Genomic DNA, 26,632 nt, shown 5'->3' with positions numbered 1-26,632 from the left:
AATGTCACAAAGGCCTTTTTGGGTGGAACTACTGATAGTCCCATTCCCCTGTAGCCTCATAGAATCTTCTTTCCTTTATATCCAGCTGTTCTTCTGAAAAGTCCAAAGCAGTGTACTACATAAGTCTTTTTTCTTTACACAACAATCCTCCAAAGCAGGCCAGGCAGTTCAAGTGCCAGTTATTAAATAAATAAATAAATAAATAAATAAATTTATGGCTGTTTTTATATGTTTTTAGCTTGATGTTTTTATTGCTTTTTTATTGTATGTTTTAATTTTTGTAAACCGCCTTGGGGTTGTTTTTTAACGAAAGGCGGTATAGAAATGTAAAAATAATAAATAAATAAATAAAAATAAGTGGCTGGCCCAGTGTCACCCAGCAAGTGTCATGGTCGATTGAGGATCCGGACTCGGCCCCCCTGGTCCTAGTCCAACACCACCACGCTGGTTGCCTTGCTGGCTGCCTACATACTTACAGATTTCTGTCAGGGCAACCAATCTCCATCCAGTGTATCTGACTTCATTCTCCATAAAAGGGTGATTCGTCAATGACATCTGGCCTTTGGGATTTTCACTGTCCCCATCTAAGCCACGAGCAGATAGTGTTCCAGCAATCTGTCTTCAGCCTCATCACTAGTAAGCTTGGTAGGGCAACAATATCCTCATAAAAACCTATATAAAAGAAACAGTCCTTGCCCCCCCAAGCAAAAACACTATACCTAATTGAAATGGGATTAACATCCCTTTCACGAGGTCTAGAGTCTCATGAAACAAGCAGGTTTCTTCAATAAAGGATGTTATCAAACATCCATAGTCTTGCAGAGGACGCCCATAGTCTTGCACAGTCTTGCAGAGGGATGTTATCAAACGTCCATAGTCTTGCAGAGGAGTGAAGCCTTGGAACTCCCTTCCACTTGCAGAAGTGGCAAAACAAAATTCCCTGCATCAAATCTCATGTCTGGTATCTGGAATTCCAAGATTCAGCTACTGTGAAGGCAAAGCAGGGCTGGCGGTAGGACAAATGTATAAAGTTAGAAGCTTCAGACCCATTGATAATAGTTTACACCAGAAACGATTAGCAGGAATATTTCTTACATATTGCAAAGATATAAAACAATAACTCCATTTGACTATTTGACTTAAAATCCCTTTTCCTTCTCACCCACAACAAGAAGTTGCTGTTCAGAGATCTCACTCAATATTTGGAGACTACACTCCGGTCATAGGCCACCATTGGCTCTCTGAATTCAACCGACTCCATGTTGGAGACGCTTTTCCATGTACAGTCTATACAAAAAAACTTAGACAGAGTTAGGGGAACCTAAGAGCCCCCTCTTTCCCTTGCCAAGGAGATATACCTGCTTGGTGTACCTATACACTTACACTCAAGCAATTTCATTACAGCCATAGGCCATACAGAAAACATAAAGAAAATTAAAAGTATACATTTATACCAAGCCTTTCCCTAGTCACCCTTTAGCTCAAGAAAGTATTACAGGTTTGTAATAAAGAAGTCACCGAAAGCCAATACTACAATATAAAATCACATGTGGCAAAAACAATTTGCATTTGAGTGACAAGAAGGACACATGGAATCTGACATTGGGAGAATGGAGTGGACAGAACTCGCCCTTTCTTCTGCATATACATTTGCAACCCAGCCATTTAGCAGCATTTCCCCCTTTTGCAGAAGGAGGAAGACCCACAAAGAAGGAAAACTGTCGTTCAGAACCCGTTTCTGGCCAGGACTGGGTGCTGCGAGAGTTCCTTCTGTCGCTAAGACCACGGCTAATAACTATGAGATTAGGAATTCAACCTCAGGGCAAGATTTCTCTGTAACAGTTTACAGAAATGATAGCAAGTAACCAAAACACTTTCACAAATACAACAAAAGTCCCATCTGTACCAAGATGAGTGGCAGAATACCCTCTGTACTTTAACAAAATGTGGAATCCCACACAGAACTTGACAGAAATAAAGTTCTTAGGAACGGAATCTTTACTGGAGCATATCTGGCCCCCATTAGAAACACACACACACACACACACACAAACACACACACACACACACACACACTGCTCCCCTGAAAGTAACATCAGGCACAGTTAACATTTAAACAAACATTTTTGATGGGAAGCAGGGAAGTTCACATTTTAGTGATACAATTGAATTAAAAACACAACAAAATGAACAGCTACATATTTTAAACTGCATATAAACAAAATAAAACTGTGGTATAACATTTATGCATGTTTAGGGCTTAACCCATGAGCAAGCTAACCAGTCAAGCGGAACTCAAAAAAACCCAAGAAAACACAGTCATTAGCAAAATGGTCTATAAATCAACATATATTTTCCCCCCAACCTATCTCAGACCACATTCCTTAAGACATTGTTGCACTTCGTTCCTTTTCCATATACCATCCAAGACATAATAAAGCACATTGCAATACATTCCATTCAGAATTCATTTTCTCTGTTACAAACCTTTAAGTTTTGTTTCCTAAGTTCTCTCCTTCCTTCCTCCCTACTTTTTTTCTCTCCTAAGCAATGCTTGGTGACAATTACTTCAGGCTAGTGCTCAAACATAGCTAATCAGCAACAAAAAGAGTGGAGGAGCGGCATGTGCTTTCACCCTTGCTCCCCCCCTTCTCTCAGCTGAAACAACAAGCAGCTGTTCGAGCTTGGAAACAGAACACAGACAGCATGATTTTAGCAAAACACAGTCATCCTATCCTCCCTCCATTCCATTCCATTCCATTCCATAAACCTTTGAACATATATGTTAAACAAACTTCCCAGGTAGAATAGAACAACCTTCTGATAGTAAAACATACGGTGGAGGTCTTTTCAGTGGGCTCGCAGGTACCTTGCCAACAGCGACCAATGTGGTCTCCAGAACCCACAACCCTTCATCAGCTGGTCTCGAGACCATAACTCCACAAGGGCCTGCGCGCATATTTAAGCTCCTCAAACTTCCCCACCCGGGTGCAAAACAATAACAGTCGCAATAGAACTTCTGAAAGCCATTTTATTCCAGACTCCAATTTATAGCAAAACCACAAATATTGACAAAGATCAAACATCTTCTTTTTCTTTAACCGGTCGCCACCCTTAAGAACCTGCCAGTTCTTTAAAACACATTCCAATGGGGCGCATGACTCCCCTCTCGATTTGCTCAGAGCTATCCCCATCTCTGCGTGGGGCTTGGGACTCTAACCCAGCAGGTGGGACTTTAACCAACCTTGTGCACCTGGACTATATTGGGACCCTGACTCTGCAATGTCTATAGTGTCTAGGCATGCACAACACTCACCTGCTCCGTGGGACTCTAACCCTTGCGTGCTTTTGGGCTGCACCCAGTGATCCGCCTCTCTGGACTCCTCACACTTGTGGTGGCCACTCAGGGGCTCTGCCTGTGAAAAAGGACCCGGGAAACTTCCCGGCAGCCAGCATGCCTTTTCACCCAGCGAGAGCTCCGGAGGGGTCGCACTGCCCAGTGGGGTCCCACTGCACCCCACATCCGAGTCACGGCACCACTTGATGTATCGGGGTACCCTTGACCCCAATAGGGGAGGTTCGTTCCTGGGTGGATGGAGCCCAATAATCAGCCCAGACGAGAGGACTTGATCAAAGCTTTATTTGCTCTTAAGTAGCAAAGGTGCTGCTTGGCTCGCGCTCAAAGCAGGACAAAGACTCATTACAGAGAGCAATACATTTATACTCTAAAATATTCTTTAGAAAACAGCTGCATAGAAGAGGCAGATTGTTGTCACCCGTGATTGGCCAAGGTTCCTGCCGTTAGGGAATAGGTTACAAGATAAGTAAGTGCAAGCAGTCAGCCAGTCTATTCCAGCCTTATCATATTCAGCACTCACGGTTACTCTGACTTTTGGGGAAAGGGAAAACTACCAGTAGGAATAAACAGTAGTGACAGGGCTTTTCTGCAAAGCAGATCCTTGAGACTAGTTAGGCAGAATGGCGTAGCTTAATTCAAGCTATGCTCTTCTATATCTAATTTGCCATACATCATAACCACTACACCACGCTGGCTCTCTTTTAGATTGTGAGCCCTTTGGGGACAGGGATCCATCTTATTTATTTATTATTTACCTATGTAAACCGCTTTGGAAACTTTTGTTGAAAAGTGGTATATAAATATTTGTTGTTGTTATTCCAAGTTTGCACCAGAGCATCGACAGAATCATCAGCAGAGCCAACTTGAAACCCTTCCAAAGCTTTTTGGAATCCTATTGTATCCAATAACCTTATTGGGCAGACCAGCCTAATGGGTGCTTCATCCTTGCAGAGGTGGGCTGTGGTTGCAAGCCTGTTATGCACATTCATGGTTTGTTCAGGTATATCTCCAGTATATGGAATATAGCATTACATCAAGAATTGTGGATTCTTCAAGCTTGGGGTGTCACCAAAAGGATTATAATACAACACTAGAAGGATTTATTCCAGAACTGTAATTTTGGTTGAACTTTAATTAATGCTTTATGCTTTAAAACATAAGACATGTATCCCTGAAAAATGTGTGTCTCTCCCCCCCCCGCTTTTCTCCTGTGATGGTTGTATCTTATTATGTTTAAGTTAAGTTTAAGGGATTTTACTATTTCTTTTTCAGTTATATTCACATGTATTATTACTATCCTTGATCATGTTTGTGCACTGTAATCCTATTGCAAGAAAAGAAAAGAAGAAAAGTCCTACTTTCATCAGATGGTGGTCTGTCCATGACAATGGGGAAATAACAGGAACCTCCACCCATGGAACACCATCCTGATCAGAGAAAAAGATCAAATTGAGCATGTAACCAGCAACATGTGTCAGTCCAGAGACCATTTGGAATAGGTCCATAGTTGTCATGGTTGCTATGAACTCTTGAGCTGCTCTTGTCAACCTACTCTCATAGTAAACATTGAAGTCCTCCCCCGCCCCTGTCCCCGACCAGTCTGGGCAACTCCAATGCCAACCCTGTAATCAGGTCTGTCAACTCAGTTAGGGACTCTTTTTGAAAAATGGGGTGATCTGTACACCAACAGTAGTCCCAAACTATTTCTTTAGCCAAATGACAACTTGAAGGAGCTGCTCATAAGCCCCCACACTGTGCATATATATGTGCATGTGTGTGGAGGGGAAAGTGAGACTGCCTCACCAGCCCTGGCTTCTGTGGTTTTGTAGTTCTTTTAATGGATACAGCCATTATGGCTCAAGCTGCAGAAGCGGACATTGCACTGCTGTCTTCAGATACAGGTAAGGAAGGGGAATGGAGAGAGAGAGAGAGAGCAGTCAAGCAGAGGGGAAAGGTCTGACATGATATTGGATCAATTCCAATTGGATTCCAGCAATTTTGGAGGGAGTCCATGTTGGCCCTACTGACAATTTCTGTATCTGGTTGGATCCAACATATTTCACCATGCACAGGCCTACTGTCTACACACAGGCAGCTGAATACATGTAGATTCTCCACACCACTAGGAATCCCAATCACACGTTTCCCACGGTTATGGAGAGCTTATGCATAAACTGCAACATGTGCAGTTATGCCTTGCCAGTCTTCCACTCAGTGGACTGGTTCAGACAATGCTTTGACTAGCCCTGTACTCATGATTGAGATGTGAGCACACACATTTCTCCCCCCACAATTCCTTAACTACATGGGAGATGGCTCATCCAAATTGCCCTTCTACACATGCTCCATGCAGAGGCCCTCTTACCTGTCGTAAATCTGTCAGGCTAGCCAGACAGAGCGCAAAACAGGCAGAGGCAGAAGTAGAATAGCAAAGTCTTACAGGAAGAAATTCTCCAAACCAGGTTCAGTCCGAATCTAATCCAATCAATCCAACAGAGTCCAAATCGAAGTCCATGGGCAAGGTCAACACACTCCAGGGTCCAAACACGGTCAAGACAATACATGAACACAGCCGATTAACTCACAGGAAATTGACTTTGCTATCAGCAGGGTAGCTGTGGTGCAGTCATCTTAAATAGGCTGGACCCCTGTGCTGTTAATCAAGAGTTCCTGAGTCAGCAGCTTTGCCTGTTGTTCTACACATGCGGTTTCTTAACTCTTGCTGTCTCTTGGACTGATGCCTCTCCACAGCTGAGACCGGTTGCACCTCCTCCACAACAGCTGCCTCACCTGGCTCTAACTCATTTTCAACTCCCCGTGTGTTGGACCCACTCTCCTTTGCAACTTCTGGTCCTTGCCCTCCCTCCTCTGCTGTAACCTCCATCCCCTCCTCCAGCTCCTCCTCAGAGTCTCCCAGCATGCCCGTGACATTACCCCAGGACTTCAGGGCCGAAGTCCAAGGTCTCCACAACACCTAGGTGCCCCCAAATCCTATTTAGTCTGTCCTGGGTGGTGTAGTTTGTGCCCTCAAGAATCTACGTGTTAAAAAATTATGCTCAACTAGCAGCGGGGGTGGGGGGAGGTGGGGGCTCCAAAGACCTTCAGGTTCAGGCTCCAAAATTACTTAGGTGCACCTCTGGCTCCATGCTTGGATCATGTGTAGAGGCTGATTTGGACAAACCACCCTGATGTGATTGCAGAATGGTGTGATGGAAGGGAAGATGTGCACACTCAATTCTTAAGCATGTAGGAGCAGGGCCAATCAGAAATGATTGTCTGAACTGGGCCTGCAGTGTGACAAACGTCTCTCGGGATGGAAGGAAGGTAGAGCCCTCGTCCCCTTAGAACTGGATTTATTGCTGAGAGAGGAAGTGTGCTTTTTCAAACAAGCTCTACATAATTTGTGACCCCCTATGCTGAACTCAGCCCACCAGCAATTTATGGCACTTGGCAACCTCACACTCCCTGCTTTTTGCAGGCCTAGGCAGAACTTCTAGTAGGCTGCCCCACATGGCTGGTGAGTTGCATTTGTCTTGGTGGATCACAAGCTACGCATAAACCATTTCTGTAAGCTTTTGACTCCTTACAAATATCTCCATTGTTTTCCATGAGTGCAGCCCATCTGCATTCTAGTCTTTCTTCTCCGCCCCCCTCCCCACACTGATATTTACTTTATCTTTGAAATGGATTGCTTAGAAGAAAATAAATCACAGCTTGATAAGTCATAAGTTTTGCTTTGCCAAGTAAATCAATTTTAATTAAACTTTATACACTGGGGCATTGAGCCTTTCATTTTTTGAGTCTGGCTACAGCATCTTTGTCAATACTATAGAGGAGAACTCAAGAGACAGACTGTGTGCTGTGATTTCTAATCATTGCCCATCATCATTTTTATTGCTGCATTGTCCATAGTCCCAAGCAAGCCTGGAACTCCTGCTTGCATAACATCAGTCTTATTCATGCACAGCTGTATGCATGCAGAATTTGGTCTCCCTTTCAGCCAACTCACAGAACTAGGAGGACCACAGAAGGGGATACTCTACATGTGTATAGAATATAGCCCTGTTCACACATTGAGTTCAACACTTACTGTACTGTGTATAGCGTACACACATAGATCTGTACACATGTACAGTTATTCACATAGTATGCTCCAACACATGCACAGTAGTACACTTCCTATCACTTCCTATCTGTACATTGCATTTGAGGGACCTGTATCCAAGTTCACTTTTAACGTGAACACATGAACAGTCATTCACACAAAAACATGTACATGTGTACAGATACATAGCTTCAGCCGCAGGTACCAATCAAAATGAAAACTCAATTAGGGCAACATTAAAACTGCTTTTCAGCACAGTATTACATAGTTTATTCTACATTTTAATTTCAAGCATTTGCTAGTGGAAAGGGATGGGAAATACATGATCATTAAAATTAAGTTTGTAGTGCTATGACCAATTCAGTGCACCTAAAGCAATCTCATTACCCACTTGTAGCGTATTTAACCCAGATTTGTCTCAAAGCAAGCCCACGTGAGGGGAAGAAAAATGCTGGATCATCCTCTCTCTTGCTTTCACCCACAAAGGCTGTTCCTTTAAACTTAAACTGTTTCCTCAGTAGCTTATTCGCTGCTACCACATCCACTTTTTAACAGAGTTTAATCTCCCCCACCCCTGTTGTGAGTGAAATTCCAAGGAACTCACCTTCTCTTTACCATTGGAAAAGTACACAAAAAACTCCACGAGCAAGCCTACACATGGTAAGAAAACTTGGTAGAGTTGCTGAGCAAACTTGAGAAGTGTGTTGCACCAGAGACAAAAAACCCTTTCCAGCCTCTCTTTCCTGAGTTAAAAATCTACTCAAAGAGGCTGGTTAAAATTGCAAAGGACAAAAAGGAAAAATAAACTTTATTTAAAATACTACAGACTGCTTCCATCTGAGGCTTTCTCAGCTTTTAGTTACAGGTAAAAAGGAACACTCAGTAGTTGCAAGAATACTTTTTAAAACACCCCAGTTGCAAGGAACAGGGATATAGAAACCTTTAAAAGCACCTTTAAAGGTTACAGAGACTTTTGCAGTGCCCTGGATGGATAGATGGGCACCAGCTCAGCATTTCTTAGCTTGTTATGTTACAGATAAAACGCAATAAACCAGTTGTAAGGATTTGCAAAGCACACCGAAGGAAAGTAAGAAGTCTAACGTGAGCTAACTAACAAACTGTTCCCTGGCTAAACCCTTCCCTGAAGCCAAAGTCCTGGCTTCCTTCCTGAACTCACCAAATCCATGGTAGAGACTTCAGGCCCCTGCAGTCCTAACTTCCCAGGATTGCAGTCCTCCTTGTTGCAGCTATTTGTCTGGCCAACAACCTGTTGTTAGTCCAGCCTGGCTCCAACTGAAAACAAAGAACCCCTTTTCTTCCTGCCGCAAGGCCCTCTAGGTCCCGCCCACCATGTGCTGAGTGGCTGATCCCTAGAGGTCACTGCTTGTCAGTCAAGACAGGGTTGACTTCTGGTTCACTCTTTCGGGGAGGGGAGGGCTGTTCACTAGACCACTTAAGGCTCAATCTTATGTGCACCTACATGGGAGTGAATCCTATTGAACTCAGAGGAAGTGATTTCTCACAAGCATGCATAGGATTGGGCTGCACCTGTCTAATATTTTATGGATTTTATCTAACCCAGTGGTTTTCCAATGTTTTGCCTGCAAAAGGAGCTTTCTGAACAGCATTTTGTTTGCTGAGGAAATTTTGAAATTTGGGGGGGGGGGCACAGAGGATTATGGGACATGTTCTACACTGCATACACATACAGAGAGAGAGAGGGAGTGTGTGTGTGTGTGTGCGCGCGCGCATGTGTGTTCTTGAGTTGTTCTGATTCACTGTAGCTCCATGTAAAAAGAGTGCATCCTAGAACAATCCACCCACTCCTATGGCTATGGCTATGCCTCTCATGGGAAGAACAGGTAGGCAAGCCATCTTCAGGAATGCTTTGAGGGACTTCTGGGAAGCTTCTAAGGAATTCAGGAGCTCCTCAGAACCTTTGGAAACTGGCAATCTATTGACTAAGATCTAATGACTGTTGATCTATTGAGCAGGTTCCCTTGTTTAACAGTGTACGTCTTAATGTGTTACAAAGATTAACTGAACACTACTTCTGTCATGGTTGAGGTGATGAGTTTTGCTACATCCTCTCTCATCCTAGTGCATACCATATTTTATGAGTGGCATGTCTTGGCCAATTACTGCTCTATTTTCAACATTGCCTTTCTAATCTTAACAGGTTGTCACTTTTGAGCTTCAAGTACACCTGTATAATGATGGTGATTTGTATATCACTGTGCACTTTGTTTTAAAGAGTAACATAGGCTCCAAGATGGTGGGGAGAGATAGGCAAAGGCAACAAGGGATGGATGCAAACAAACACAATTATGCAAGCTTCAGTTGGGGGAAGCAAAAGGCTTGAGCAGAAGATTAAGCTAAAGGCTTCATGAAACCAGTAGGTTATAAGCTGAAGCTTGAAGGGAGAGCAAGCTTGGGCTATGCAGGTATCCTGGGAGGGAGCTCCAGGCATAAGACATAGCAAAGAAGTTGTTTAAACGAACAGGAGGAGATCCACGAGCTATAGAAGTAAAGGAGGAAAGGTCATGGGCAGGATGTTGCTGGCCTCCTAGACTCCCATGGGCATTTCATCCCAGATGTGGCAAGCAATATTGCCCCTGAGGCTTTTTTCAATGTTCTTATCTTTGTCTGGGATTTGATCAAGGGAGCAGTGTCTATTTAATCTTTTTTATCTTCCAGGATCCTGGCGGGTAGACTGGGCCTCCGGCCGCCGGAGGCCCGGTCTCCCCGCTGGCAGGGGACGAGGCTGGGTAGACCGGGCCTCCGGCGATTGGAGGGGTAAGTAAACCCTCCCCGCCATTAAAGGAACCCCCTCCACAGTGCCGGACCGCAGCTGTGCGTTTCCGTGCACACCCTTATTAGGGAGGGGAAGTAGTCATGTGCACGGACTGGTTCGGAGACCATTCTAAAGGCCTCCAGACCGGTCCAGACACGGGGTGGTTTTGGTTCGGGCAGATGGGGTGGGGGGTTCCAAATAAGGACGGGGGGCTTTACTTACCCGTCCCAAGAACGGCACCGTATTTCATTGAGCAAGCGGGCAACATACCTCCCTGCCGCCCGCTTCATTCCCCCTCTCGGAGCAGCGCGGCTCCCTCCTTTTGAATTCTGAATCGGGCGGCAGGGTATCTCCCAGTCCCTGCCGCCCTCTTCAATGCCCCCGCTCGGCTGGCGGCCGCCGCCTTCGAGCCCCCAAGACCCCTGCCGCCCCTTCCCTTCCCATTGCAAGGGGTCGGCAGGAGAACTCCCCTGCCATCCCTGTTCCCTTCGGTGGCTGGGCTGCAAATGGCTTCTAGAAAGCCTTTTGCGCGTGTGCGCTAAAGGCTTCCTAGAAGCCATTTGCAGCCCAGCCGGCAAAAGGGACTGCAGGGAGTTCTCAGCGCCGCCCGTTCTACTGGAAGATACCCTGCCGCCCGATTCAGAATTCAAAAGGAGGGAGCCGCGCCACGCCGAGAGGGGGAATGAAGCGGGCGGCAGGGAGGTATGCCGCCCGCTTGTTCAATGAAATACGGTGCTGTTCTTGGGAGGGGTAAGTAAAGCCCCCCCATCCTTATTTGGAACCACCCACCCCATCTGCCCGAACCAAAACCACCCCGTGTCCGGACCGGTCTGGAGGCCTTTAGAATGGCCTCTGAAACAGTCCGTGCACATGACTACTTCCCCTCCCTAATAAGGGTGTGCACGGAACTGCACAGCTGCAGTCTGGCACTGTGGAGGGGGTTCCTTTAAGGGCGGGGAGGGTTTACTTACCCCTCCCACCGCTTTTCCCCCTCCAGCGCCCATATTTTGTGTAGAAATTGGGGTGGCAGGATATCTCCCCGCTGCCCCTTCTTCTTCCTGAATGAAAAAGGCTGCAACAAGTCTTCTGCGCATGCGCACGCGCCCTTCACGTCTCCCCGACATGGCGGGTAGACCGGGCCTCCAATCACCGGAGGCCCAGTCTACCCAGCCTTGTCCTCTGCCAGCGGGGAGACCGGGCCTCCGGCGGCCGGAGGCCCGGTCTACCCGCCGGGACGAGGCTGGGTAGACTGGGCCCCCGGCGATTGGAGGCCCGGTCTACCCGGCCTCGTCGGGGAGACGTGAAGGGCGCGTGCACGTGCGCAGAAGACTTGTTGCAGCCTTTTTCATTCAGGAAGAAGAAGGGGCGGCAGGGAGCTATCCTGCCACCCCAATTTCTACACAAAATATGGGCGCTGGAGGGGGCAAAGCGGTGGGAGGGGTAAGTAAACCCTCCCCGCCCTTAAAGGAACCCCCTCCACCCGGACCGGACCAGCCAGGTCCGAACCGGTCCAGACAGTCCGGAGGCCTTTACAATGGCCTCCGGACCAGTCCGGACCCACCCCTACTCCCTAATCATGAGATGCCTGTGGTGTGTCTCCAGGACTTGTAAGGCCTTTGAAGGCTCACTGTTGAGCAAATCTGCTAAAACCCAGCAAGGAAATCTTGAACACAATCTCACCTTTCCTTCTAGAAGCTCTGGGGCAGATACACAATTCTCCCACCTCCAGCATGTGGGGGCTGTCATTAAAAATAAAGATTTTTATTTTTTAATTGAATTTCATTGTATTAATTACAGGTTTACAGTATAGACCTTCCTATTAAAAATAACTGCATCATTATTGGAGAGGAGAGCTGGTCTTGTGGTAGCTAGCATGACTTGTCCCCTTAGCTAAGCAGGGTGTGCCCTGGTTGCATATGAATGGGAGACTAGAAGTGTGAGCACTGCAAGATATTTCCCTCAGGGGATGGAGCTGCTCTGGGAAGAGCAGAAGGTTCCAAGTTCACTCCCTGGCATCTCCAAGATAGGGCTGAGAGAGACTCCTGCCTGCAACCTTGGAGAAGCCGCTGCCAGTCTGTGAAGACAATACTGAGCTAGATAGACCAGTGGTCTTACTCAGTATATGGCAGCTTCCTATGATCCTATGTTGTTCCTATCAGACTACTACTGGAAGCTTTGATTACCATCTTACTTTGCAAAGGTTGCATTGATTGCTTTAAATCTGTCTCTGTTAAATGTAGTCTCCTGTTTAGCAATTGAAATTCTGTCCTGTGATGAACTTATAATTCATTGCAGGGTTTGACCGGAGGCCTAATCAATCAGCTAATTAATCCAATTATCCTACACTTAGACAAACCATTCTTCCAGTCTCAGGTAGTTCTTTAAGGCTGCCATCATACCTGCATACATACCTGGGATTGAGCCCCAGTGAATTCGGGTGGGACTTATTTCCATGAAAACATGCACCAGATTGGACTGCACAGCCGGTTAGCATTTCCATTGGTAGTAGAAGAGGAATCCCACACAGTGCCAGCTTGCTGCCATTGATGGCTAGAGGCAAGTGGCCACAAGCTGCCCTAGCCTTGACTCTACCCTGAGTGCCAGCACTGATGCTGCTCTGCCCTCTCAGTAGCCAGACCTCTAAATTTCTGCCTCTCCTGCAATCTGTCAAAGAAACTAGTTTAGATAGGCATACCCACATATGTGCATCACATGTTAATTGCTTTCAGTGTTCCAGAATGAAAGTTGAGAACCATTTCTCCGTGATAAATTGCAGAGAAAAGAATAGCATAATCCTTTTATCCCCTGTCTAATGATGCAATAATTCAGTGATGTTTTAGGCTGAAACATTCAACAATATCTAATTAGAATTTAGAAACAAGTTTGTATAGTACAAGTAAAAATATATTTTAACAGATTGCAGCAGAGAAACATGTTTCAGCTACCTCCCTCCAGTGATTTTGCAAAGTTGTTTAACATTCCCTGATGCAGTTTTTTCTGGTTTGGGGTGGGTAGAATAGTAATCATTTTAGCAACTTAATAGCACGCATTAACCTAGTTGCATGTACTTTGAAATGTGTTCGTGTAACTCAGTTCACATCTTGCTTGTTGCCCACAGGATCAGGAAGATTCATTTCCCTGCTACTTTATTTGTTCTCCGCAAACAGGCATTGTTTATCAGTTATCAATTAGGAAATGCAAAATTGGACTTCATATAGTTGCTGTGGATAATTGCAATTGCAACGGAGACCCAAAGCTTAAAATTGAATCTTGCAAACTATTTACACTGGCAGTCATGGTTATTTCGAGCATTGTCCTCTTGCAAATCCAGTCTAAACAGCCAAATCAGGAATTAATCACCTCTCTTGAGTGGGATTACAGTGCAAGAAGATATTCTACAATATTTTTTCTTTAAAAAAAACACCCTATAGAATGCTAGCTGAAAGTGCCTCTTTGTAATCATTCAAAAGATAGTATACTTTACCATGTTCTGAAGAGTTTAACACTAGGGATGTGCAAACAGGTTCAAATTTTAACCGGTTCAGTTCGAAGGTTAAAACTTGAACCAATCAGGGCATTGAATTGGCAATGCCGGTACGAGTTCGAACCAAACAGAACCTGGTTCTATTTGAACCAGTTTGAACTGGTTCAAAGGTTCAAGCCTCCAAAACTGGGTTGAGGTGGTAGGCACCCATGCGTTCCAACAACCACCCAAACCCCAACATATTTGGACACTCCTGTGATTTTTAATGATTTTTTAAATTTTTCCCATAGGGTATGATGGGGACTCAAACTGGCCCATTATTCCCTATGCAGAGCACTTAGGGGCACAAAGCTGGGGTGATTCATAGGTACCCAGGGGTGCCTACCACTCACCGAACCCCAAAGCATTCGGAAACTCTGGTAATTTTTAATGATTTTTGAAGAATTTTACATTTTTTGCATTTTCCCCCATAAAGAATAATGGGCACTTGAACTGGCCCATAATTACCTATGCAGCACACGTTGGGGCACAAAACTGGGAGCAATCAGACACTCCTGTGATTTTCATTGATTTTTTCAAGATTTTTCAATTTTTGCATTTTCCCAATAGGGAATAATGTGGATTTGAGGAACACCCCTCAACTGCCCCCGGAGGGGAGGTCCTGGGCACCAAAGTGGGTTTGGGGGCAAGGCACCTTGTGCCACAACTCCCGCCCAGCAGCCCTAAGCCGGTGGGGCTCATGGGTTTTTAAATATATATTTTAACTATTTTAGCCTGTCTCAATGCAATGAATAGGGATTTCTCTCTCTCTCACACACACACACACACACACACACACACACACACACACACATTCTGAGGTCACACAGAGTACATTAAGTCACACTGTTCTATATTTCTGAATGGGGGAGATATAAAGACACCTATTCCTGAGGTTAAGTTTATAATGCCTCCAATTTAAAAAAGGTTGAAGGTATGTTTTTCCTGTTCTCCCTTCTTATAAATATTCCAGAAGGCCACAGATAGAAGACCTGTTTCCACTGCCCCTGCAATGGTAGCGAGTGCCACAAGGTTCTGGGCAACAAAAATTTCCCTGGGGAGGAAGGGGTGTTCATCCCGGAATACTATACACTTCATGACACCTTGCTTATCATCAATAGACATATCCTCATCGATACGACAGGTCTCCCAAATTCCAATCCAAGCAATGCTAGTGTCGTCGTTGATATTTCTAACGTGCCACACTCTCCAGCGAACAAGCACTGCTGTTATCGTGCACATAATCTCGCTGCTAAGGCTAAGGGAAAAGGCACATAGCTGAAAGCAAGTGACTTTGGCCAGGCAGTTCTTCATTCTTAATATAGCACCAGATAATGGTACGGCATCCCGATGTTGCCCATTTAGGAAACTGCAGACTTACTGGCAAAACACCACACATATATGTATATGTAATAACACACATGCATGCACTGTAATATAGCTACACTTTTAAAAGTGTGAACAAGGAGTGACACCAATTAAGACCATGTTAAACTTTGAACCTTCTCCTAGAAGGAATACACCATATATCCCACCTTCAAATGTAAGAATGAAAGTCTGCTGCAGCTTCCATTATAAGTGTCAGGACCTTTCCCCTATCTTTGAATGCAGACTTCTTGTAGTGACTTAAACTGCCCCACCACCAACCTCCCAGCAGTCCCTTTAAAAGGAAGTAGAAAAGGCTCCTTTGAAGTTGGTCAATAGGTCAAGAGTCAAATAGTAGGTTGATACATTAGATGGCCATAAAAGCAGCAGATTCTATGTTTTGAGCACCATGTTCACCCACCCACACAAGCTTGCCTATCTTTATTACTATGTATGTGCCATGTGTGACAGTTTTCTCTCAGACACCTAACCAAAGACATTGAATGGTCTTTTCTCACTAGCCTTCAGATACTATATTTTTAAGGGTTTTGGGGGAGGAGGGTGGTTAAATCAGTAAAAAGAGAGCAAGGGAGTTCACATCTGCAGAGACAGGGAGAATGTATTGGGGTATCTGTTTAGCTGGACCAGAAACAGCCTAGAAAGCGATGAGTCCAAGCAATTGTTCTCTTTGGGCATCTGAGGCAGGATCAGCAGTTTTGCTGTCTGCAGCAGAAGTCCATGGCTTCTACTGTGTTCTACCTGTAGTCTTGTAAATAAAACCAATTATTACATGGACAACATAATTCTCAAGTTCTTCCTTATACAAAAGCACCAACACTGGACTTCATACTGTTTGGGGAGTAGCATATCCTTACATGTATATGCTCAGTACTGTAGCATATACCAGTATGTATGTCTCACGATCCAAGTCTTCAAAATGCCTTCCTCTCCTGAAGGAAGACCCTGTAAGACCCTGTTGGGCACCACAGCAACGACTCTATAGAGCTCTGAGCCAGTTAGAATGCTCCCAGCAACCACGCTAACTGCTAACTTTAAAAGAGGCACTTTTAAAAGGGGCAGCTTTCCTATGTTTAGCAGGGGGAGAGAAGCTGCTCCTATTCAGTGCAGCATAACACCCTTCTCGTTGGATCTTGGTAATGTCTCCCTTGGGTTTCTTTTTAGAGAATGAGGCCTTCTGGGGCAGGGAATTGTTTTCACATTCTTTTTGCTATGTAGAATGCATTGAGAACTGTTGTTGTAAATTGGGGTGTGTGTGTGTGTTTTTTTTATAGTCACAACCAAGTGAAAATACCGGAAGGCCTCTCTGCCTGACTTTAGAATACTACTAGATTTCAAACTGATCATGGGAATGGGATAGTGAAATGCTGTTTATCTATTTAACCCTCACCTTCCCACTCCACAGCTCTCCAGTTGTGAAGGAGATGGTAGGGCCCGAGCTCAATTAGGTGTGTGAGGGATGAGCAATAACACAATGAAACCCCAGACGAGTGTGGTGCAGTCCCTCCCTATTCTCAGTCTATCAGCGGGAAGGGTGGGAATCCAGTGAGCTACTTTAAAATCTATATAACTACAACTGAGGTTTATTCAACAAAAAAAGAGTGGGAGAGAAGGGGAAGGAGAAGGGGAAGAAACAATACAAATGAATGCAGTAGGTATATAGTTTACAGCAAATCCCTCACCCACACACACAGCAGAAACCCCTCAGAGTCCAGCAATTCAGTTGGGTCAGACCTGTCCCTCACTCCACTCTTCTCCTGAAGGGATCTGATCTTATATTCTTGCTTGTCTTATCTTCCTGATTGCTTGGCTTCTTTCTCCCACTCTCATCCTTTCTCTCTCCAGAATGCAAATCTTTTTCTCTTGTTCCCGGCTTTTCCTCAGTCCAGCTCTTCCCTCTGAATCCACCCTACAGTAACCTCAAAGGTAAAAAAAACCAACCCCATCTGTCCTTGTGCTCCAAAAAGGGGCTGCACACAGAGGGTTACATATGTTAGGACTGACCGAATTTGTCTTCCAAATCACTGATTCAATGTTGTATATGCCGGTTTGGAGGTGCTGTTCAGTGGAGTCTACAAACTGGACAAGCATGGGTTTGCCGTGGTTCCTGGCATCCCTTCAGGTTTTCCCCACACTTTGCACTCCTGCCAGTTGGGCAGATGCAGGTGTGTGTGAGAGCCCAGAAAAGACGGGTTTATTTCAAAATGCTAGTGCAGAGTTCCTCACTCACATCTGGCCAGTGGTGGAGAAGGTGATGAGTGGTTTGGAGGATTGAATGGGGAAAGTAAGGACATGGGATTCCCCTTGCAAGTGGCAGGGAGGGCAATGAGCAATATGGGGTGTGGGATGGGGCAGGGAATGCAATGTGATCCCTGTTGTTGGTGGCTGGGAGAGCAATGGGTGGCTTTGGGGGTTGGATGGGATCCCCCACCCCACCGCAGGACTCGGTCTGAAAGGCATGGGCTACATGGGGGTGGATAGTGCATGTGTGACTTGCTTTTGCTCAATCCTGATGTGTGTGGGTCCATGGGTACCCATCTGCTCAGAGCAGAGAGTGCAGAGGAGACCAGGTCATGTGGCAGCCATGGAGGTGGGATTGCAAGCGGACCTAACTCAGGTACCCAACCTTGATGCCACTCACATGACATGCAGAGAAGTGCATGGAAGTTTCAATACAATGGTATCCCACCATGACCACCCGCCCCCTCCCATGAGGGTTTGCCCCTCTGATGTCAAGTATTTGCCCCATGATTCAGTTGTACTGCTTATTTTTTAGGACAAAATAGCTGGGAGTAGAGTTAGGAAGGGGTTAAGCTGTCATCAGTCTGAGGAAGCCAACTGGCAAAGCTCGATCTAGCCAAGTGTGAACTACATGCCCCCTTCAAGATCGTGGCCAATTGCAGCCGTTCCACACGGTCCGCAGATGTAGCGACGCTTTGCCCACAGTCTGGCCATGGAGCTTGCTGGAATCTGCCTCGACAGCTGAGCAGGGCTCCCCTCTCCTGGAAATGGAGGTTGGTGGGCTGTGGTTTGACGAATGTCCACGGTGCGATTTACAATTTGAAACTGAAACCATGGGTTCGCCAACCTCCAGTTTCGTGTCACATCTGAATCTGGCCACTTTTTAATTTGGGAAATAACATAGGCTGATGCTAAAAACCTTAGGAGGGTTTCAACATGGAGGTAGGAAAACAAGTAAAAACAGGAAAACAAGTAAGCACAGCATCCTCTACACTGATGTAGTACGTACATTCTTGGGGGCCTGGTCAAGTAAAATATGTATGCTGGGGAGATACAACCAGAAAGCAGTAAACAACTATCTTCAGTAAACAACAGCTATTAAAGGGTATAAAAATACTTGTATTAGATTGTACAGGGTCCTCAGATTTCAGGACTGGGAGTCTGGGCACCTTCAGCCGGCTTAATTACCTTGTTTCTGCTGCTTCCTTTCTTTGATTTGTGGTACAGCCTAATAAACTGTTTATGGGAGAATGGTAAGAGACTGGCCATTTTCTTGAGTCATTGGAGTAAATACCTGGGAAGACCTTTTCTTCTGAACCTAAGTGTATCTTCTGAGGTTGTGGCCAAGACCAGAGTGCTATACTTAAATTATTTAAATAAAATTATTACAGTAGATAGCACCCATGATGCCCTACCACGCAACCCACTTTGGTGTCCCTAGGAGCTCCTCATGGGGAACAATGGGGTGTTTCAAGTTTCCCATTATTCCCTATGGCCCAAACACTCAAAATGTTCCGGGTTGCCCATTTTGCATTGCGTTTTGAGCTCAAAATGAAATGCAAAATCCATTTCGTGCACATGCCTAGTCTTTATTTATTGACTCTTCTCTCTTTTTAACAGCCACTAGAAATTAAACCAAGGATGTTTTCCCCCATCACCTTGCCTCTGTGACAGGAAAAGCATCTCACTCACTCAGTTTCTGCATCCCTCTAAAGGAGAACATCCAGTAAAAGCACTGAGGACCAGAGGCATAACTATAGGGGGGGGCAGGGGGGCACGTGCCCCAGGCGCCATCTTTTCAGGTCACATGGGGGGCACCGCCATGACCAATTTTTTTTAAAAAAAAAATTTAATACAAATTTGTCCTGCTCAGTGCAGCAGCACTGCAGCTGTCAAGGGAGCGTGTCGGCGCCCCTCGCCCACGAGTGGTCCCTTCCACGCCGCCCGCGCCCACCCCCCATTGCTTTGCTGGCGGCCAGTCAGTGGCCTGGCTCGGCGGCGGCGGGTGCCGCGACGGGCACCTTTCATGCTGCTCACTGCGCCTGCCCGCCCGCCCGCATTGCTTTGCTTGCGGCCAGTCAGTGGCCTGGCTTGGCGACGGGCGCCTTTCATGCTTCTCACTGCTCCTGCCCTTGGCTGAGGCTCGCTCGCTCCGTCGCTCACTTAGTCTGGAACAGCCAGAAAGAGGCCCTCTAGTGGCTTGCCAGCCAGAGGGTCTCTAGTCAGTGACGCATGCATGCGCGACTCGGCCGGCATGCCGAGTCGCGCTGCGCATGCGTGCGGTGCGTCCGTCCTCCTCTGTTTGCCTGCACATGGTGGCGCGGTCGCCGTCGCGGAGGTTGCTGGGGCTGGGGCTGGTTGCTGGGGCTGCACTGCAGCAGGCGCAGGCAGGACAACGAGGACACACACGGACACCTGCACGGAAGAAAGGATTCGGCAGCGGGCGGGTGGAAGCAGCAGACCAAGTGTCAGGGTGAGAAATTGAATGAGTTGCAAAAACTACAGAAGCCACATGTGGGGGGAAAAACTTATTAAAGAATCAGGCTTTTATCTAGCTGCCCAACTATGGTTCTCAGGTGCCTAACAGGTATTAATGTTTGCATTATACGCTCCTCTCTCCGCCCCAAAAGAAAGAAAAACAATCATAAAGATTCTTTGGCACTCAATCTTAAATGCATGCATGTATATGGAACTGAGAGTCAATTCCGACAGCCTGGGTAGTACAGCAGTGTGAGTTGACTCAAGCAGTGTAACGTAGCTGCCTGTGCATTGTTACAAGGTGTTTCAAGAGAGTTTTACCATGAGTTCTGCTTGCTGGCATGCTCGTTTTTGCACTGTGAAAGCTTGCCTTGTGATCTCAGTTTACGCTGAAGTGCTCCTATAACAGCTCCATCTCAGAAAAACCTGCAGTGTTAGCTTTAACAAGTGCCTGTGGTATCCTGCTAAAGACACAAAGTTTGGCAAGAAAAATGGGGGAGGGGGTTATATGCCAGGACCTTTGGAGATATTCTCTTGCTTGTGAGGAAAAACCAAAGTATAATGTGGTGTGTATCATCAATCACTGCATCATAATTCTGTTGTTTGAGATACAAGCCAACTCCACAGGGTTGTTGCTTGTGAGGAAAAACCTAAGTATAATAGCAATAGCACTTACATTTATATACCACTCTATAGCCGAAGCTCTCTAAGCGGTTTACAATGATTAGCATATTGCCCCCAACATTCTGGTTACTCTTTTTACCGACCTCGGAAGGATGGAAGGCTGAGTCAACCTTGATGTAGTGTGTATCATCATTGCATCATAATTCTGTTGTTTGAGATTCAAGCCAACTTCACAGGGTTGTTGTGAGGAAAAAACACATGTGTGTCAGTCAGATGTATGCTGGGGGGGGCAGCGGCGGTGGAGGTGCGGTGGGGGGGGCGCAATTTCAGTGCTTGCCCCGGGCGCCGTTTTCCCTAGTTACGCCTCTGCTGAGGACCCTGTGTTGCATATAGATGCTATTTTTGCATATAGATGCTTGTTTTCTATGAATAGAAGAAGGAAAAACTGTATAAGTGCCAAAGTGTGTTCAGGAGCATATACAGAATACCACAGACACACTGCACAGAGAAGAGACAGCTAAGCAGGAGAGAGAGAGAGAGAGAGAGACTGAAACTGTTACCTTTTTCTCTTGAGCACTCCAAATTTGAATGTTTGGAGTGCTCTTTACTTTGGAAGCTTTCTTTGTGCCTCTTATGAAATTGACTGTATCCTGCTTTGAAGCAAGTCTGCAAGCTTTGCAATGCTTTTCAATACCTTTCGATGTTACCATTGCAGCTTAGCTTAAGTCAACTACTTTAGCAACACTTTGCCAATGATACTGAGTTTTGATTTTTGTATATGCAGAAAGGAAGCAATTCTTATTTGAAGTGGCTTCTCTCGTGGCATATTGGGAGAGCTGAAGCAATGTTTGAAAAATTCCCTGCTAATTTTCTGCTTGTCAGGCTGCTGTTAAAGGCATAGGAACAGGGTCACGGGAGGGGGGAAGTGTGTGTGACCAAAAATGATTAGGACAGGAGTAGGGTGGAGATGATAAGATGAAGTCTTCAAATGCTTATGTTGAGTATGGGCAAAGGAAAAGTGGAGAGAGAGAGACAGTGTGTGTGTGTTTGTGTGTATTCCCTGCCCACTTTTTTCTCAACTAGCAGGGCCCGATCCAAGACTAGAGGGCTACAGAGTCTGGGCTCCATCTTTTTCCCATGAAAAAGGGTGATTATAAGAGAGGATAAATAAAACCGAGTCATATTTGGGCACAAACATCACAGACAAAGATTTTCATCCTATTTGAAGGTTACCATGGAAACACTTGTTTATTAAAGTGTTGATCCAAATGTGTGTGTGTGTTTTAAAAATAAATAAAATAAAACAGCAATGTGTATTATGCTAAGAGTCGACACTGACTTGACGGCACTTAAATCAATCAATCAATAATCAGATTACTAATATAAACAGTCCAGTTAAATATAGGAAGATTAAGGTGCATAGGATGGGTCCATCTTAACTCAATATTGGCTTCTCTGACCAGCAGCAACTCTCCAGGATTTCGTACAGGGGTCTTTCCCACCCCTTCTTATGGTTGGGTTCAAATCTGGGTCCTTCTGCATGCAAAACAGATGCTCTACCACTGAGTTGCAGGCTATTCCTTTACTAGGTAGTAAGTCCCATTGAACTCAGTGGAGGAACCTACTTCTGGTTAATAACACTCAGGGTCACACAAACACATTCTACTGCTGTTTTGTTTCTTTCTATCACATTATTTAAGAATACTTTGCATGTGTGCATGAATTGTTTTTTGCTAGTTGGTTCAACTTCAAATCGAATCACACACAAAAATGAATAGATGCATCAAATTGGCTGGCAATAGCTGGCTGGTTTGACAAATTGAAATGGAAATTGACCAAAAAAATTGTTAATTGGCCATAGGGAACAATGGGGGACTTGTTCCCCATGGGCAGGTTGTTCCCCAGGGACATTGTTCCCCAGGGACATCAAAATGGATTGGGTGTTAGGGCATGACCCAACCTAACAGAAGGTCATTGATAGTAGAACCACTTAACTCACTTTGGTGTCCCTAGGACTACCCATGGGGAACAATGGGGTGATTCTAGTTCACCTGTGGGGAAAACAAGCAGAGTGCACACATTTTGCAGTCCTGGTTGGATAGGTCACATACTTCCAAGCCACACCACCATGCCAGGCCATGGATGGCCGCCTCTTACTCCTGCACGTGCTTCAGCAAGAGAAAGGTGGAGTTCCAGTGTGTCGGAACATCCTGAGGGATCAGGTATGGGTGTACACTGACAAGTAACCCCAGCTCAAGCTGCCACTGCCCGAGTATCCATCTACCCTTTTTGCTCCGGTGGAAGTAAGCTACTATCTTGCAGCTCTTCTCTGCAAGAGCAGCAGTGGCAGCAGCAGGAAGGCACCCAGCATCTAGCTGCTCCTGGACTGTGGAATGCACTCCCAGCGGAAATTCATAATCTTGATTCCTTACTGTCCTTCAAGAGAGCCCTTAAAACCTATCTGTTTGGCCTGGCCTTTCAGGGTTTTTAATCAGTTTTAATTGTTTTAATACCTGGTTTTCAGGGTTTTAATTGTTTTGATAGTTTAATTGGTTTTTAAGTTATTTTAAATTGATAATTATATATTTGTATCTCTGTTTTAATTGTTTTTAATGTTTTCTGTTTTAATTGTAAACCGCCCTGAGCCATTTTGGAAGGGCGGTAAATAAATCAAATAAATAAATAAATAAATGGGGTCCGGCTCGGGAACATTTTAAGTCTCCAGCAACACCCCTGCAGATAGGCGCTCTCCCTCCCTCCCTCCCTCCCTCCCTCCCTCCCTCTTTGGATTGATGGTGATGATGACCTTGTTTTGAAAGGCTTCCTCAGTAGCTTAGAATGAAATAATACAAGTTTTATTGCTTGTAAGCCTCTTTGATATTTTTAAACTAAAAGTACGATATAAAAGAAATGAAATGTTGTGGAGGAGGATGGAGAGAAGATAGAAATGGCAAGATCTGCCAAGTGGCACTTATGTGGAGGATGGGAATTGCCCCCTCTCGATGAAGGGGGTGGGGGTGGGGAGACCCCCAGGGGTAGGATTTGGGTCAAGGTGGAGACGTTTAGGAAGCGAGACTGTCCTGGCCCCTCTGGGATGACTTTGTAGGGCAGGAAGGGAGTGGCCCAGCCCATCTTCACGGGGTCTTCATGGAGCAGCAACCCCCCATCGATGGATCAGAGCTCCGTCAGCCCCCTCCCTCCTCCAGGACCTCATCCAGCGAGAAAGTGCAGAGTGGAGCCACATGCACAGAGGAAGGGAAGGAGCTCATGGCCTCTCCGAGATCCCTGCAGCTTTCCCCTTCAGAGGGGCAGGGTGGCCAGATGAGGGAGTGAAGAAAACAATACTGGTCATTCTTCGGTAAAAGAAATGAAATGTTGAGGAGGGGGATGGAGGGAGGACCCAAAGGGCCATTTCTGCCAAGGGGGAGTCGCAGGTTCTGTGTAGGATGGGAATTGCCCCCTCTTGATGTGGCCTGGCTCCTCTGCTCTGAGCAAAAGCTTGACCAGCTTGAGCAGGTGAAGTTTTTCTAGCCCAAAGAGATGGGAAATGCATCACCAGCTTGATATCTGCATGCCAGCCTTCTGCTGAAGGCACCAGAGCAGGATTAGTGAGAGAGTTGGCAACCCTGCCTGCTGGTGCCCCATGCCCACCACTGGGCCCTGGGAGTTCTGCTAATTGAGCAAGAGACACCTTTCAAAGTGGTGATACTCTCATATTTAGCAGGGGGAGAGCAACTTGTCCTCTCCATCCCCAGCACAGCATCCCTCCCGTGGTGTTGCTGGCATCTGCTTGATGTTTCTTTTTGGACTGAGAGCCCTTTGGAGACAGGGGACCATCTTATTCAGGTATTCTTGATTTATTTCTCTGTGTAAACCGCTTTGAGTACTTTGGTTGGAGAGTGGTACATAAATCTCTGTAGTAGCTGAAGGACTTGTTTAGATTCAAAAAGTGGCCGTTGCTGAGCTGCATCCCAGGGCTGGGTATGTTGACCTGGTCGCCATGGCGCTGGGTTTCCGACGGATCCTGATAGGGCTGGAAGTTCCGCTGCTGCCCTGGGAGCCCCTGGACTCGACTGGTGGCAGGAGGGCGTTGCGGTCTCCCCTGCGGCTCACGCCAAATTTGGTCCATTTGGGGCCATGCCAGAGTGCTGAACATGGCCTCCGCCAAGGGGTTTAGAGGGAGGGTTCACCGCCCTGCCCCAAAGAGGTCCAATGTGGGGGTGGGGGGAGAGACCACCAAAGTTCTCAAAGTGGTTTGATGAGACATCTAGGATGGGAGTCCCCACTGGCTGCTTAGGAATGACCCCGGTGGGTGTGAACTGGTCCAGCCCATCCTCACTGCTGCTCTCCTCTCTCCTTGGCAGGACATGGGAGAAGGATGCCCCTTACTCCACGGCGTGGGCAGCCTTGATGGGGCTACTCCTGTGGCTCCTCTCAGGTATGTCCTCCTGCTCCTCCTGCATTATCCCGATCCATTCTTGATTTATGGCACCTTGGATTTGGGACCCTCTCAAGAAACATGGCCCCTGCCAGGGTTTCATTGTTGAAGATCCAGCTCCAGATGCCATCGGCCTTTGGCACCAGTAAGCCTGACGACCACAACAGGTCTCTCTCTGACCAACACATAGCCAGAAGTCAGATAGAGGTCTTTTCCTCTCAGCATCTACTTCTGAATAAAGCAGATTAGTTTAACCTTGTGTGAATCTCCCTGCTTATCATGGACAAGCTGTTGCCCCTGAGACCCTGTTGACTTCTTTTTTTCCCAAATTCAATTTTTATTGATTTTAACAATAGTAATATTATCATTAACAAATAAACAAAAGTGGACTTCCCGCACACATCTCTTCGTGAATCATCAGCTATAAAATTTACCCTTGCTATAATAATAATTCAAAACATAAATTTAAACCCTTACAAACACAGTTAGTCGAGACCCTGTTGACTTCTGCTGTAATGGGAGTGAATTAGCTCCTGAAAGACTCTGCCATAGAAGTCAGGACCCCCAACCCCCAAAGAGGTCTCTCTTCGCAAGGAGCATCCATTCTAAGTTCTGACTATTGGAATGTGGGAAGACAGAAAGGAATGACAGCAAGGGCAGGCCAAGGGAGTTCCAAAGGAGAAGAGCCGAACCGTCTGAGCTAGCTGGGTTTTGGGAGAGGATCCAGGGGTTCAGGCACAGGAGGCCAGGGAGGGTTCTCGTGCACAATTTGCTCCCTAGGGTTTCAAATGGGGATGTGTGGGGTGGGGGGATCGTTCCCCTAGTCTGCTCTCTGAGGACTGAGGGGCTGTGGGGCTCCATGGGCTGGTGGGCCTGGCCCACCATTTCTCAGTGCCTGGATTCCAGGTGAGCCCTGCAGCCACCCAGAGCGGGAGGCTGGAGCCAGGCTGTGGCTGGCTGCTCCTTCAGGGCTGGATCCCTTGGTGCCTCCTTGAGTGGTTGCAGGGCAAAGGGAGCAGTTGAGATGGGGAGCAGTGGAAGCCCCTCTGGGGGGCAGAGGAAGGGGTCGTAGCAGCCCCTCGGAACAGGTCATTCTGAGTCAGACCATTGCTCTACTTTGACCAGTAGCTGCTCTCCAAACCCCAACCGAGGGAGCTGAGCTGTTTTAGAGGTTTTTAAAGTAGGCAGTATATAAATATATAAAAATCCAATGAATGAAGAAAGAAAGAAAGAAAGAAAGAAAGAAAGAAAGAAAGAAAGAAAGAAAGAAAGAAAGCCCTTTATGTTGTGGAGAGCTGGGAGGGTATATAAATAAAATAAAATAAAATAAAATAAAGAAAGTAATTAACCCTTATGTTGCAGGGGCCTTCACCCCTGCCCACTGCTGGAAACTGGCTACTCCGGGTTCCTTTGACACACTCACTCACTTGTGTCTTTTGTCCTTTTTCCCTTTCAGTGACTTCCATCCACAGGAGATATATGAAGAGTGCTCCGTGGCCAAAACGAGCAAATGGTCACTGGTAAGGGATGAAAACTCAGTCCGTACATGGCAGGGTGGGGAGGGGGTGGGAGAGGCCCCATTTCGAGCTAGAATAGAGGGCGTGGAGTAGAGATCCCGTCTTAGCAGGTTGAAGGGATGCTTTGAGAACTTGTCTGGAAAAGCCATCTGCATCGATCTTTGCAGTGGT

At 46.2% G+C, this 26,632-nt stretch overlaps 1 protein-coding gene across 6 annotated transcripts in view; it reads left to right on the top strand.

Annotated features, from left to right (window-relative positions):
- The window catches only part of LOC128326177 (uncharacterized), a 53,425-nt gene that overhangs the window by 15,976 nt on the left and 10,817 nt on the right, over nt 1–26,632 (top strand). For 4 of the 6 annotated variants that reach the window (XM_053252517.1, XM_053252516.1, XM_053252512.1 and 1 more), the window contains 2 exons: nt 24,871–24,944; nt 26,401–26,464. In XM_053252517.1, coding sequence (XP_053108492.1) covers nt 24,874–24,944; nt 26,401–26,464 — 135 coding nt within the window. In that variant the 5' untranslated portion in view covers nt 24,871–24,873. Of the gene's footprint in view, nt 1–24,261; nt 24,353–24,870; nt 24,945–26,400; nt 26,465–26,632 lie in introns of all 6 variants that reach the window. The other 2 variants (XM_053252515.1, XM_053252514.1) reach the window with 2 other exon arrangements.

This window comes from Hemicordylus capensis, chromosome 5 (genome assembly GCF_027244095.1).
Source record: "Hemicordylus capensis ecotype Gifberg chromosome 5, rHemCap1.1.pri, whole genome shotgun sequence".
Lineage (NCBI taxonomy): Eukaryota > Metazoa > Chordata > Lepidosauria > Squamata > Cordylidae > Hemicordylus > Hemicordylus capensis.
Note: the sequence above shows the minus strand (reverse complement) of the source record. Positions and strands in the feature narration are given on the sequence as shown.